We start from the raw sequence: 16,036 nt of genomic DNA on the forward strand, positions 1-16,036 counted from the left end.
AAGTGACAGTTAGCTGTTGTAGGAAAATCTACTAGTTTCGTTGTGCGGCAAAACAACGTCAAGCTTGAAGTGAGCACCATGGCCGGCAAGCTCGGTCTTTTATTTAGCTACAGACTGAGACGCCACCTAGCGACCGTAGATAACGACAGCGATGTTGCTTCTTTATCTATCATTTCTTTTGTTCTGCACTGTTTTTGTTTTTTCTAGCCTAAACAAATACAACACGTCGATCGTTGACCACTTTGTACCTTGAGCACCACCGCCAACAGTACACTTTGGCCGAATGAACGTTGCTAGAAAAAGTTACAGAAAGAAAAAAAAGAAGATCACACCAACTTAACATGAATTATAGTTGTGTGAATTAATCTATAACAACCAAATTTATATATATATATATATATATATCGGTGACGACAATCAAAATTTGCTTCTTTGAAATAATTAAAAGTGCACATTTAAAGCATAGCAAATAGTGAGAAAAAAAAATAAATCAACTAGTGCTATAAAAGCGGTCTTGAAATATTTGAATTAATTTCACAGCGTTTTTAGTGCACATCAAAGTTTTTATGAGCACTATTAAAATTTTTATCAACAGATGTGCTGCTGCTGCTGCTGCAATGCGACATGTATTTCCTTTCGAAATATCGCAAAATGAAAAATATGCTTCACAAAACAACACCTGCTCATGGAAATAGTTATATGACAAAAAATAATAAGAAAAGCTTCACGCGTGACAGATTTATGAGAATCAAGTGATGTGAAAAATTCTGCTTATGCTTTGAAAAATGGACGTTTTGTTGAACATAACAATTTAAAACGTTTTCCCCTTGGATCAGCAAAAAATTACGCATCATTTTTGATTTTTTTTTGGTTTGAACAATTGTAATCGAAACTGCTGTGTGCTGCTAATTTATGCTATGTTCACCGAGTGATGAAAAATTGAATTTCTAATTTTTTTTCAAATTAAGAATAACGTGTATCAAATAGTGTAAAGCAGAAGAAATGCAAACACCGTTGCAACAAAGCTTCTCTTTCCCACAACGGTAACTGATTTTGTGGAGTTGCAATGTGTTGAATTTTTTTTTCTTCTTTACAAATTTCATACCATCTCCGAGCATCGATGAGAAAATATGAATGCAAATCGAAAAGAAGAACAGAAATATAATCACAAGTGAGATTTTGATGAAATGTAGAAAGAAAAGAATTTTATACATTCACCGTAAGTGGGAAAATTTTCGAGATGAAATTTGTTACTGTTGTCATGCTCAAATTTAAAATTTTATTTCTGCAGAAACTTGCTTTGTTTGATAATGCTAATTAAATGTAAAAAAAGCATAGTTGTCTGTCTTACTTGTCGTTTTTTTGAGAACGAACAAAATTGTACACGCACAACAAGGTTCTTTGTTGTCAAATATATAGTCTAGTCTGTTTACTTTGATTGGATGGATATCCATTTTTCAATTGGCTACAATGAAAAAAAAATTATTAATTATACTACTGCTGTTACTGCTAATAATAATGATGATGATGATGATGAAAATTTTGTTGACATTTTCAAACAAATTACAATTCTAAATTGATCGTAGTCTTTTAGAGAACAAAAAGATAAGATTTATTCAATTATTAATAAATTGAATATTTGCAACATTTGTAATAATATTGTCAAGAATTTTAACTTTCAAATAGTTCATAGTAGAAGAAAAAAGACGAAAAGTTGAAGCTGAAAATGTTTGTATCAATTATTTTACCTTGGAAATTGCCTTCGTTGTTCGTTTCTGTCCATCGTGAGACAAACAAATAAATTTTCCAAAATTCAACCTTGTCCTTCACACTTACTTTACACAGGAAAAAGCTTTCAACATTTTTCTTTTTTATCAATGAATATGATGAATGAAAAGCTGGAATCATGTTTGATTTTTGGCACAAAGCAACACAATCAAAAATGAACCAATTTAACAGTAAAATATGAAAACACCTCTACACACCCCCACCGACTTCACATCCCATCCCGCCGGCTAGTTGGTTAGGGAAAAATCTTTCGACAACTTTCCTTCTGTTGTACACATTCAGTTCTGTGACGCAAACGTGTGACAAATTGACAGTCGTGTATCTTTTTGGGGAAAATTTTAAAACAAATAAACATTATCCTAAGCAGAGAGAGAGAGAGAGAAAGGATCGTCGGATGATAAGTACCATGAAATACGGCACTCATCCTTCGATGTGAAATTTTGAAAAAATTTTTTGATTATGCGTTTTTCACACGTCAAATTGTTGTTACTGTTGTTCGGTTCCCTGAATTTTTGAACACAACTCTCTTCTGTATATGCATCGCGGTTGTTGGGATGCTTTAAACTGGCTGTTTGCCGTTGATTATTGATTGATCCATTCGAAAAGACTCAGCCAACATAACAACAATGAACGAGAGAAAGAGAGAACACACCGTTTGGAATTTTAGCTTCAAGCCCAAAACGCGTTTCAATCTATATATCATCACGACGACTACTGTGCAAGTAAAACTTCTCTTTTCGCCATTGATAAATTCAATTTCTCATTAAATTTTCATCTATATAAACAGTGCGGATCAGTCTGCAAATACGTACATAGAGAAGACACAGAGACAATGTAAGAGAGGGAGGGAGGGAGGGAATTTTATCACTTTTCCAAATGATCGTCATTGGATTTTATGGTGAAAATTTATTTTCCTTTTGTCCATTTTAATATTCGAATTGCCCTACTGAATGAAATGAGCCAATTGTTCATTTCAATATTATACTGTTCGTGAAAAATAAATTTTCTACTAAAATGAAACAAAATGTTCACTGTGAAACTGTAATTATCCATCTGCATATATCACACGAAACCCCCACTCAGTCAGCCGACATTAACTTTGGATTTGATTTTTTTTTCTTATTTAAATAAATAAAATACCGAGATTTTGATTTCAAATCAATGAAAAACAGAACATTACTATTAATAGATGTTGTTGTTTCAGCGTTTTGGTTTGATATAATTGTTCATATTGTCCAAAAAAGTTGCTCTGAGAGAACAACAACCCTCGTTCTGGTTGCTTGCCATCAGTGTAACTATAATACATATATGGAACATTTAAAAATTTTAAGTCAAAAAATAAACTTGAAAAAAAGAAAAAAAGCAAACACCAACAGAATGGAAAAAAAGCTCTATCCGTCCTTACCGTTGATCCATTGATGATTTTAATTAAGTGGGTGAATTTTCAACGAAATGACAATGAACATTATTGGGTTGAAATTATTCAACCAAACTGTGCTTGTTTGTGAGTAAATAAACGAATTAGGAATAATAAAATCGAAATGTTGAAAACAAAGCAAAGTGGAAGTAAATATTTCAAAGAAGGAGAAAGAAAGAAAGAAAGAAAGAAAGAAAGGTACTTCTTTTTACTTTTCTCGTTCCTTGTCACTTTGTCTACCGTGTTGCTGTGCTCGAGTTGAAGAATAAAATAAAGTAAATAACAGTAATAATAATAATAATAATAATAATATTCATATAATGAAACGAATAAAATTCCAGTGCCAGAAGTTGAATTTGCATCTAAACGGCACACTAAGATGTGTCAGCAACACTGCACTGTACAACATGAAACACACTGACCGCCAGCCACCAGTCGTCAGCTGAGGTCTTTTTAAAATTAAGCACAGCAAATGAAGAAATCAAGGCACTGTTCTTGCGGTTGACAAATATGATGATACAGATAAAAAATTAATATTTTCAAAGAAAAAAAACAGTACGCTGACTAGTTCACAGAACATACATCCATGCATGCAAAGATGGATGGATGGATGGATAGATGTTTGCAAAGAGAACAAGCGACAGGTGAGAAACTAGGAAACAAGAGCAGTATTTGATTAAATAATACTCGACTGATGACGAAACGATGCTTGCTTGCTTGCAGCAGCAGTGCACAGTATTTTGCTTTTCAGCAGCTAGCCAGTCACTTTTCTGTTGACCGAATTGTGTGTGACATTCCAGATGGATAGATATTTTCTTTTTTCATCTTCTTCCATCCACCTTTCCAATACTTTTTTTACACACAGCACGCTTCATCAGATCCACAACCGAAGCCCGAAACATGCAGCACAGCATGTGTTCGTTGCATTCTTTCTTCTGTTCACAATTGGTCGGTATATTTATTAATATACATATATTTTTTTTGTTTTTCTCAGTCTCTTCTCACTTTCTCTCTTCTCTCATCTTTCTCTTTATACTGAGATGATGCTTGTTGGTTGATAAAAGTGCAAGCATTACATCTAGTCATTCATAATAATAATAATAGTAGTAGTATTAACAACAACAATAGTAGTAGTAGTAGTAGTAGTAGGAGTAGGAGTAGTAATAGTAGATAATAGTAGTAGTAGAGTAGCAGCTACATTTTGCAAACACTTCGTCGTCCAAGACAATTGCTTTACAAAGTGGGCAAGGATAAAACAAATGCTTTCAAATATCAAATAAAGATTAATATAATATATGCTCTCTGCGACCAGCTTGCGCTCAAATAATTAAATAAGTAAACGCCAAAAACGGTCGGTAAAAAATACCAGTCTGAGTAGAGGTTTAAAACAACAGCCAAAAAAAGCAAAAACGAGAGGCGCATTGTGTGAAAGGCACGACCGGGCCGGCCCACTATTTTGTGGTGTGAGTCAGTCGATAAACCCGATGCTGCGACCCATCTCCATCAGAAATTTCAAACACAAACGCAATGCACAGTAACGTTTCTTGTGTTTCTTTCGTAGTCACCAGCTAAAGAAAGTAGTGGGAAAATGAGCAAAATTTAAAATATCGTCCATAACCAGGCGGACGAGTCAATCCAATCCCAACGCGACTACCCAAAAAAAACCCCACCCCAACCTTCATCACGTACCTGTAAAATTGTAAAATTTTCCAAAACGCTGTTCATCATGTAACGTTCTGGCAACTTTTTCAGCTTGTGAATAAAATTGTTCATATATTCACACATCGGTGAACGCGTGATGCGATAAACCAGACGACCCTTTTCAAATTTCGGATATTCGTGCTGCAACGAAAGAACAGTCTTAGAAACGATATGAATTATCTGCAAATTCTGCAAAGCTTTATATATACTTTTTACCTCTACTTTTTCGACAACTTGTTTACCAAATGAGCAAACTTTGGTCGACACACTAATCGTCATAGTTTCATTGCTTTCATACCTGAAATTCAGGAAAATTTGGTGTAATTCGACAATCACTGTTTCTCATCCTCCCCCACCCCACCCCATCTCTCCGCTTGCTTATTATACCTGCTGTCGACAGCGAACAGTGCAGCCTGTTCATCAGGGACGTTAAAGCTTACATCGGCCCAGAATTTCACTAGAAAGAATGCATTTTGCGGCCCTCGTTCGTAGAGTTCGCGCAAGCCCGTTTTTCCAGAGGGGAATTTGTCAAATACTTGAGATATGTCGATTGCCTGAAACAGTGGAATCAATTGATTGTCGATTCGCTGATTGAAGCTGAAATTTTCAAATTCCAACAAACTTCGAGCAGAGGATCCGCATGAGTGACTGCACTGCTGATACGTACCAGCTCGTGACGCCTGGTTGGGTCGGCAGGGTTTGGTAAGCAGTATGCGCTGAAATCGCACAACCTGAAAAATGGAAGAAAATTCGTCATATTTTCACCAAACATACTGAAGTTGGCAAAATATATACCTGATCCTGGGACTGCACACCGTTCGCCCTTCCCAAACTGGCGTGAGGGCGTGCTGGGCTGTCAACGAAAGAGACCCGGGCGAGTAGCCGGCCAATGAAACTGGGGTGGGTCTCTGAAAGGTGTAATTGACAGCCGCAGCCGCCGCGGCAGCCGCCGCCGCGGTGGGATTCATTGGACTGAACGGTTTGACGTCGGCCACGTCGCCAGGCGAAGCCCCACTGACCAGCGGATTCGCCAACGTGGTCGAAGGGGGCGGAGAGAAACCCGGTTGCCAAAACGAAGGAGCAGCACCGTAAAGGCCGGTCAAACCGGCGGCCGTAATTTTGCTGTGCATCGGACTCATGCTGACAATTTGGGCGCTGCTCATGTTGCTCAAGTTGTTCAACGCTTTTTCCTTAGCACCGTGTTCCTAGAAAATCGAGACAAATTTTCTCTTTCACCACTTTCACATATTATTCACAATTCGACGACAAACTGCAAATTCCAACAACGCCGCCACACCCCCAAAATACAGATACAACAACAACAACAACAACAACAACTTGAACATTCCACAACTTTTGAAATTTACAGTTATATAGCTAAAAATTTCCCTTTTTCTTTTACATTGTTTTTTTCAATGTGTACTAGGATTTTTTATAAAAAAAAGAAATGTTCATCATGTGTATATAATTTTATATCAACCGACAAAATCAATAAAAACTTTTGTTTTTCATGTGAAAAAGTGAAAAAGAAAAAATACAATACACTGCATATATATACATATCGTACGTTTGGACACGTACTGAATACATATATATATATATATATATATATATATATATACATATTTATATTTATGAATAAATAATACAGAATTTGGACAATTTTCATTACTGATACCTTCATTTGAAACTACGTGAAATGGTGGAAAAAGAAAACTTGATACTGCTATTGGAAATTATTGAAAATTACTGAAAAGTGTAAAACAACAAGTCGGGAAAATATTCAAAAATTCAAAACAGACATTTTAACGTACGTAGAACAGTGGCTGTTCTTGTTGTTGCTGTTGTTAGTTGCAAAAACGTGATTCAGCTGTTACAGACGACGGTTAGCGTACGAGTAGAAGAATTCAATGGGAATTTAAATTTAAAAATACGATCAACATGCGGTTGCGAGAACATCTTCAGCCGCATACTGTATGTAAAATTCTAGGAGGAGGGAAGGAAAGAGGGGCGGGGCTGAGGGGGAGGGGAATGCGCTCGCCGAACGAACGTTGTTATCTCTTAATTAATTAGACGATTCGACAAAACGCACTGTCGCGTGGAATAATTTTGCAACGATATGAATCGATTGGCCAGAATAAAATATTAAAATAATAAATTGAACAATAGGAACAGGTCGAATAGAAAAAAAAATGCTATCCATCAGCATCACAAGAGAACAAGTGTGTGTGTGTAGTTTTATGAAAAAAAAGGCTGTACCTTCAGTTTAGCGCTCAATTCTCGAGCTTTTTTCCTTGCCAAAACTTGAATATGCGAAGACACCTGTTTTCTTGTTCTCGTTTTGCCCGTACGCAGCTTGATGTACCGTGCGATGAGTTCATTTCGACCTGTACAAAGCAAAAATTTAAATTTAAAAAAAAGAAAGAAATTCAAATATTACTACAACAACACCAACAATTACTACTACCACTCAATCCAAAGTAATAGAAACGTGTGATAAAAAAGCAATTGACTGACATCAACGATACATATCATTATCATTATTATTAAATTCATTCAAACAATGACAATAAACGTTTGTAACAAAGGGCATATTTGAATTTCACGCGAAAAATCAAGTTCCAATATTGAAGGCGGTTTTTTTCGAAAAAAAATTTTTTTTCTTTGCATTTCTTACTGTAAAAAAACCGATGCGTGCAGTGGAATTTCAAGCACATTAGAATTTTTTCCATTTCATTCATTGTCAATTGTTGTTGTTTTTGGTTCTTGAATATTATTTTTTCTCTATCTCTTATTAATTTCACAATTTCGTGAAAAACAAAAAAGAAAAACCACCTACAGTAATCGAATCGAAATGTATTATAATTTTTCGTTGAATTGTCAACAATAATTGATTGATAACTTTGAACGTAAAAAGCGATCCGTTTTATTACTTGACAATGACCTGACAGTGAAAACAAGATGACACGTGGAAAAGATGTTTGTAAGGACAAATAGACGATTTCGATTGACAATAAATTAATGAATGATAAGATTGTAATAAAAGAGTAAATGAATGAATAAATAAATAAATAAGTTGTAAAGTAGAAAAAGTCTCAGATAAGAGTATGAATCACGCAACAACAATGAAGCAAGAAGTGATGGTTTGATTTAATTTTTTTTTTAAAAAAATACGATGCAATTTAAATTTGAACGATGAAATGTAAATTTGTTGTTGACGTCGTCAATAAAAATGTCCCATCATTGCCCCCGCCCCGTCGAGATGTTGAAAACAGAACGAAACAGTTGAATGAAGAAAATTTTCCATTTTTTACGAAGATTATCGTCGTCGTTCGTCAGTCAGATATTGTGAGAATTAATTTTACACTGTTGGATTAGAATTTGCTTTTTTTGCTGTTGAAAAGATGCAAATGTTGTACGTGTGCATTGATGGAGATTTTTCCAGATTCCCATTTCCACCAGGTACGGGATATTTGTCGTCAGCAGCAATAAAGAGTGAGTGGAGAGGGAAAAGAAAAGAAATGATGCGAGTGATTCATCGAGTGAATTAAGCCCTCCGACCGTGAGCAGCTGGGTAAAGCTGAGGACGACCGGTGCAGAGTCGAGGTCAGAACGTCGACTTCACGTACACCTGGACACCAGTATACGATGCCAAGGTCGAAATTAATCGCTACTGCAAACATGGCCGACCGCTTGGAATTGAACATTTCTGCAAGGAAAAACAAAAGAAACCAAAAAAAAAAACCACCCACCAACACTAGTCGAACGTCGTTGCGGAAACGTGTGGTATTTTCATTTTGTCTGAATACATTAACCAAATCACTTTTGTCATCAAAAAATTTCCATACTCTCTACCAACGTACAGATCATAATAATAATAAGAATAAGAATAACAAATGGACAATAACAGAAGATGAAAAGAATGAATAATTTGGACTAGATTGTACAAATTGTGAGGATTCTTCTCCTCCAACTACATACAGTAAACAACAAAGCGATTGAACGCCACAACTAATAACAGTCAGTCATCGACCTTTTCACCCAGTCCACAGCAGACAACGCATATTAATAAACACTGATTTGGTAGTTGGAAAAGATTGAATCGAAAATTCAACGCGTCCCATTTTTGATTATCAAAAGAAAAAATTATCCATAATTTTATCGTCAGGATAAACCGCGGAAAAGAAAAAATAATTATGAGAAATAGAAGAGAGAATATTTTTCAATTGCAAATAAAATTTGTTGTTAATTTTAAAAGAAAACTGTGAAATAAAATAACACTAATTTCCCCAGTATCTTGTCATTATTGTCTATTAATAAATGTAACAACATTTCAACGACCACCCTCTGGGGAAGAAAATTACGAATCTCTGCGTGGGCGTATATTTATTTATTTGTTTATTTAAATGTTCCAATGTCACCTTTGATGTGGTGTGTCGAAGTGTTGAACAGGAACATTCGGTTGACCAAATTTTCATTTATGCAACATTTCGATAATTTATAGACTGCAGTAACAGGACAGTGAAAAGAAAATAAAATCATTGAACGAAGACGAATATAAGAGAAAATTCGAATCACACATATGATAAATAATAGAATATCGGTGCAATTTAATACGACCAAATCGTTCGTATGTTGGTTGTTGTTGTTGTTGTTGAAAATCATTTCTTCTCCATTGTACAACAACAAATAATTCACAACTTTTTCACACGTCATAAATAATTTAAAACTTGACAATAAGAAGAAATGTGAAAGAAGAAGATGTTCGTTTACTTTTCTTTTTGTGCTTTTAACTTTCCCACAAACTAATGTCCATTGTATGCGTGTGGTGGAAAAATTCCAACGTGGATAAATTTGCATTTCTTTCAGTTTTTTTTTAAAAAAAATATTCTTTCATACTTGAATAAATCGACTGGAAAAGGAAGTAGAAATCAAAAACAAATAAAAAAGTACAAAAAATTGTCTTTTCAAACTTCACATTCCAAATGTACATTTCCTTCGAGTAAACAACAGATGCTGACGATGATGACGGTGGACAGAAAATTACCGTCTTTTTCATTTTATACAAAATATTAAAACCAATCAATCTAAATAAATCATTACCCAATGTGAGCAGCAAAAAACAACAACAACACCCTCAGTCCGTCCTCAGTCTTTGTTTATGGTTTTTTTTCTTTAAAAAAATATCCAATTATAATTAATTGAATTGAAATTGGAAAAGATGTGAAAAATAGCAACAGAAAACCGACCATCGCATGAATCATGAATAAAAATTATGACCTCAAGTTGAAGAACAAACGTGCCAACCTCTTGACCGCGAAACAGACAAGTAAAGTAACAACAAGCCACCACCCCCTTTTTCCAAAAGCAACCGGTCGTCGCCGGTAGCTGCAAGCGGTTAAATTATATATCAGAAGAGATGATGAGTCAACTTTTGAAATTATCAGCAGAAAATTAACGAAAATAAAATTACAAAGAAAATATTATACAATCACCAACAATTGCGCGCACACACACACACACATACCGTACATTTTTCCTTCTTCGGATAGGATAATCTTACGTCGTCCGCATGGTGGATAAATGGCCAACGCTTCTTGAAACGACTGTTCAATATCCGGGGACCATACCCCTTCGGCGTCCGTAGCTGCGGGAGAAATGGAATCCGGCAAACCGACGCCGCCATTATTGTTCGTATTCGTATTGGTATTACCTGTACCGTCAGTGTTGTTGTTGGCGTTGGCGTTGGCGTTGGTGTTGGCGTTGCCGACGCCGGCCGTGGTAGAAATGATCGGATCCACGCGCGATCCGTTACCATTGACAGTAATACCACTGTGACCGGATCCCTGAGAACCGTTGGACAGCGGACTGCTGTGGGATGTGGACCAGTCGGACGATTCGGCCGTGGACATTTTCGATTCAACAATCCCAGCGGAATCTACGTCGACTCGAGTAGCCGAAGCGTACAGGGGGTTGTTATCGCGTTTTCCACCGCGACCATCTGCCTTCACCAGTGCAGCATTCATGAAATCTGAAATAAAAAGTGGAAAAAATTATTAGAAAAAATTTATATATATATATAGATAATCCAAAGAAAAATAACTTTTGACAACTGCACTACATCACAATGGAAAAACAGGGGGAGAGAGACAGAGAATAAATAGAAATGAAGATTTGGAAAAGAAGAAAAAGAAGAGCAATGGCAGCAACAGCAACAGCAGCAGCACCAGGTAACAGTAGACAAGAGACAGACAGTAAATGAAAAAGAGTAAAGATGAAGCGGAGAAAAGTAGAGTGCGACCAGTGCGTTCAGAGCAAACAAAAAACCAAAAAAGCGGTCAGCCGCGAAGTAAACACGCAAAAACCACCAAAGGCAAAAAAACAAAGAGAATATTATTCCAATATACAGCAGATGATCTGGTGGCAGTAATGATGATGATGATGGTGGTGGTGGTGGTGGTGGTGGTGGTGGCATTTGGGAATGGGTAGAGGGAGGGGCAGGATAGGATCCCGCTGTATGACACCGTCGTACGCGCAAGAAACGCGGGAGTGGCCGAAATGTCGGCATCTTGTCTCACCCAAGACCAACCGGATTCGATTTAATCGAACCAACGTGGCAACATCAGCAACCTGTGGAAACTGGTTGCTTCATCATCATCATCATCATCATCATCATCAATGAATGAATGAATGAATGAATAAATGAATGAATGAAGTTACACCCATCTACTACAACCTGCGCTATTACGACAAAACAGAAGCAGCAACAACAAATCAACCGTAAACGATGGCAGAAAATTTAAACAAAAAAAAAACTGATAAAAAGAAAATTTTCCACCTCATCATTATCCATCCGAACACCGCGAACAATCCAAATCTTTCTTTACATATTGAACGCGGCAAGGCCACAAAGCGCCAGATTAAACATTTGTGTACACGACACAAAGACAACTGGACACAACGCAAACAGGACAAACAAAACAGTAATAAATTTAAATATTCTTTCTTCTTCAATCTACCAATCATACACGTAATAATTCAATACATCAAATGTATATGTAGACGGACAATTTTCCCCATTCGCTCTCTCCCTCCCTCTGTGTGTGTGTGTATCAAAAAGCATAAAAAAACACATCACAACAATCCAATTGACTATTGCACTTCCTACCTATTAAAATATTGTCAACAACAACAACAACAAAGGGCGTGAAAAAAAAGCACAAACAAAACAAAATGCCAACTACAAGAGCGAAAAAAAACACATCACAACCGCACACCAACGCGTCGATTTTACGGCAAATGTCAACAGCATATTTTCCATCTTTACCTTTTTATTTTAAATTTCTTTTGCAAATTCGAATTCAAACAACAAAATCTGATAGCTGTACAACTTTTTCAAATCAACAACAACAACAACAATACTTACTTACACTGATTGGTTGATTGATGGTTTGGTGAAATTTGAAAATATAAAATTGTCTAATGTATGAGCAGTGGTTCATTTTGTTATTTATTAAACTAATAAAAAAAAAATAATGATAATGCACGTGTGAAACTGTGATGACGTCAAAAGACACCGTCGAAAAGTTGTAATAAGAATATAAAAATTTCCCATTTTTCAATTCATTATCAAAAACAACTTGCTACTTTTGCAAACAAAATAAAAAATTGTTGTAATTATCTTATCTTATCTTTTGCTTGTTTACGTGACGCCGAAAATTTTGAACAAAAACTCTTTTCCAATCGAATGGCAGAAATTGCAAACTTTTATCGACGACAAAATCAATTCATACCAAAATAAATAAATACCTTTGTGGTGGAATTTGGGATAAATTTACATTTGAAACGAACAATCAATCTCAGTGTGCACGTCTCAACAGTGTGCGCTTCGTTTTCAATAAATAATAATAATAATAATCCGGTCAGATTTTCATTCGCTAATTTGTATTATACGCGAACAGATTCGTCGGCAAGCCAGATAACGCGCGCTGTCATGTTGTACATGCCTCGTGCGATAAGCACGCCTTGAGCAATACAACATTCCTTAATTCAACTTGAACAATTAATTAATTAATACAAATAAACTTGATAAATATCATCAATTTTTATCGATACAATTTAGTTGATAAAATAATAATAAATCGTCAATTCCGATGATATTCTTCAACAATCACAAACAAACGCGTTACTCGATGATAAAAATTCAAATTCCAATACAAGCAAAACTAGAATAATAATAATAATACGAAAAGACGATTTGTTGTCAGTGGTTTTTTTTTCTTTGATCAAGTATCAAATTGCTACAGTATGCAAGTAATCTGTTGTTATTGAAGTTTTTTTTCTTTTCAAAACTTTTGTTGCAAATATGATAATTTTTTTTCCAAAGCGAAAAAAAAAATAAGCCAATCAACGAACGACTGTTGAATGAATGGGGGGATGGTGGATGATGGTCAAAATTTTCCCCGTTGATTTTTTCCTGCTCGCTGGTCGACCGTTTCGGAAAGACAAATCGTAGCGCGGTTGAGAAAAAGTCGAACAGAAGAAATGTTTGCCCTGCCTGAGACGAGCACGGGTCAATTTGCTGTCGTCAAATAAATAAACAAAGCTCAACTGTACGTCGTCTCTAGCTCACCTGGCATCTGGTGGAAATCATCTCAAAAATGCTAATAAATTTGAACAAACAAACAAACAAACAAACAAACAAAAATTGAATATACAACAGAAAGCAAAACGGTAATTTTTCTACATTCGTCACTGTATGCAAAGAGCAAAAAAACACAAGCATCTCTCTCTCTCTCTCTGAAAAGTAAACAAACCCACACGACCAACAAGCTCCTTGTGACGTCTTTGATGTAAAGTGATGGTGCTGGTCTGGGAGCAATTAAAATTTCCAACCTCGTTCGTGTGTTATATAAACCGATTTAAACAAAAATTACAAATATCATCAACCCGTAAACTACCACTATATCTATCAGTATCATGTGTCCATGTAGAAACACAACTTTTCTGCAAAGTGTACTGCAAAAAATCTGAAAATTCAACTGTCAACATTCAAAATTTCATTGTCCACAATGACGACTATGATGAATGAATTCAAATGAAAATCTCTCCACGAGCACTTGCAAAACAACAACCACAACAACGGCTACGTCGATGGTATTTATTATTGCAACTGGGCAAAAGTGATTGTCATCGATCATTACACGTGTTCAGGTAATTTATATTTATACCGAACGGAAAATATTCCAGAAGCGAAGAAACTGAAGCTACCGGTTAATATAAAAATTTGCATACCTCCTCTTCACCAGCTTATTATTCTTATCAGTTGGATTTGTCGCAAATCGAGAACAACAACATGAACGTCGTCAACGATACATATATATTTTCATTATCTAACAAACAAGCCATCGCATGTCAGTCTTGCACATTGCACAATAATTATTTCGAAAACTTTTCATATTATAGCAACTGGCGGCGTAATAAAATTTGTCTCCAAGTGTGGTAAATCGATCAGAATTCCAAAATAAAATTTCCACACAGTACACTACTGCAACTTATACTGTTGCTGTTCATATTTACAAGTATAGTTGAGACGAAGAAAAGAGAAAGAGAAAAATAGGAGGGAGAGAGATGGGGGGGGGGAGGGGGGGGAAGGGAAAGGTTGTTTGAAAATATTCATCAATTAAAGTAGTATTTTTTTGTTTTGTTTCGTTTCAAATGTAAAATTAAAATTTGCCCATACAAATGGCAATTGTAAATAATAGAATGATAATAGTCGATTGCCGGGCAAAGGTAGAAGAAAGTAAGATGGATGAAAGAGGCATTTCGCGTGGGCAGAAAAAGCTGGAAAATTACTTTTCATATCATTCCCCTTTGGGCATTGAACAAATTAAATTAAAAATCACTGTGAAACTTGTGCATTTGCTTGGTGATGATTTCGAAAAAATCGACCCACTTGTTTATTATTCCATTCTGCAACACTTTACTTGAATTCACGAAAAGCATTACAAACAAACAAAACAAAAAAAAATATTAATAATACAGAAAAATGAAGAAGAAAAAATTTCACATCTCAAAAAAAAGTTGTGTTTTTTAAATTTCCACAGACAAGAAAAACTTCTTCTCCTCCTCCCAGTGGGCAAATGGGATTGGGAAATATAATATGTATATATTCTCTGTGTAGCTTGTGCGCCTCTGGCGGAGGTGAATTAATTGATGAAATGCTTAACACGTGCTGTGAGACGTCAAGATTCTTTTGAAAGCGGTCATGAATTGGAGGAGAAACATTTCAACGCTTGCATATTTGCTTGGCACACACGAATAGCCAGAAGAAGAAAATCAGTTATCCGTAGAGAAGCGAAAGAAAACGAAAGACAGAAAGAGAAGAGAAAGTTGATGAAGCATCAAACCGCTGCTGCTGCTACTCTTGCTACATATTATTACTATTATTTCCAGCTACTTACTGCTGCTGCTGCTGCTGCTGCTGATACTACTATTACTCCTACTCCTACTCCTACTCCTACTACTACTACTACTACTACTACTACCACCACCACCACCACCACCACCACTACCACCACCACTATTATTATTACTATTACTAGCTAATAAATATTCGGCCAGATTACCTGCTTCGAATGCTGATTAGAGTGTTAAAAAAGGATATACTTTTTTGTTGATTAACTTTTTTCACACAACAACAATTTTGAAGAATAAAAAAAAATAAAAAATTGTCCACCTACTGTTCATTGAAATCTGTCGATCGTCGTCGAACAGTACAGACCACATGTCCGTAATTGGAAAGGTGGAGGCGGGGGTAAAGGGATAAATTGCAAACAAACAAACAAACAAACAAAAAAATTTTTTTTTCACTGGTCACTTCAGTTGTTGTTTGTTGTCGTCACGAACAAGCAGATCAAAATAATAAACTGAACCGAGCAAGCTGTAGGCGAAAAAATTGAAGAGATGCGAAACGAAGCCGTAAAGTCGAGAAACGATACATACACTGGCAGTGGCCGAGAGAAATTTTCTATTCGATCAACTCAGTTTCGCAGATGGCGCCTGCTGCACCTATACAAAAGGGCCTGACTGCGCCCAACCAACGGCCAGCGAGCAAGTCAGCCAGTCACC

At 36.0% G+C, this 16,036-nt stretch overlaps 4 protein-coding genes across 4 annotated transcripts; 2 read left to right on the forward strand and 2 right to left on the reverse strand.

Moving 5' to 3' along the window:
• Positions 1-4,656: 4,656 nt before the first annotated feature.
• Tsp_09605 (transcriptional enhancer factor TEF-5) lies at positions 4,657-6,590 on the reverse strand. Its single transcript, XM_003374209.1, has 10 exons — positions 6,585-6,590; positions 6,445-6,486; positions 6,194-6,283; positions 5,702-6,111; positions 5,529-5,637; positions 5,243-5,460; positions 5,123-5,204; positions 4,922-5,086; positions 4,871-4,894; positions 4,657-4,773 (listed from the first exon to the last, which is right to left on the reverse strand). Exons 1-10 carry the CDS (start codon positions 6,588-6,590, stop codon positions 4,657-4,659), a joined length of 1,263 nt encoding a protein of 420 aa, XP_003374257.1.
• A 1,720-nt stretch (positions 6,591-8,310) lies between these two features.
• Tsp_09604 (conserved hypothetical protein) lies at positions 8,311-8,836 on the forward strand. The gene is made up of 2 exons (XM_003374210.1): positions 8,311-8,436; positions 8,459-8,836. Exons 1-2 carry the CDS (start codon positions 8,311-8,313, stop codon positions 8,834-8,836), a joined length of 504 nt encoding a protein of 167 aa, XP_003374258.1.
• Positions 8,837-10,043: 1,207 nt separating this feature from the next.
• Positions 10,044-11,474, reverse strand: Tsp_09603 (transcriptional enhancer factor TEF-4). Its single transcript, XM_003374211.1, has 4 exons — positions 11,234-11,474; positions 10,434-10,937; positions 10,206-10,294; positions 10,044-10,079 (listed from the first exon to the last, which is right to left on the reverse strand). Exons 1-4 carry the CDS (start codon positions 11,472-11,474, stop codon positions 10,044-10,046), a joined length of 870 nt encoding a protein of 289 aa, XP_003374259.1.
• A 3,647-nt stretch (positions 11,475-15,121) lies between these two features.
• Positions 15,122-15,514, forward strand: Tsp_09602 (conserved hypothetical protein). Its single transcript, XM_003374212.1, has one exon. The coding sequence runs from the start codon at positions 15,122-15,124 to the stop codon at positions 15,512-15,514; it is 393 nt and encodes a 130-aa protein (XP_003374260.1).
• Positions 15,515-16,036: the final 522 nt, after the last annotated feature.

This window comes from Trichinella spiralis, assembly GCF_000181795.1.
Source record: "Trichinella spiralis strain ISS 195 chromosome Unknown Scfld6, whole genome shotgun sequence".
Lineage (NCBI taxonomy): Eukaryota > Metazoa > Nematoda > Enoplea > Trichinellida > Trichinellidae > Trichinella > Trichinella spiralis.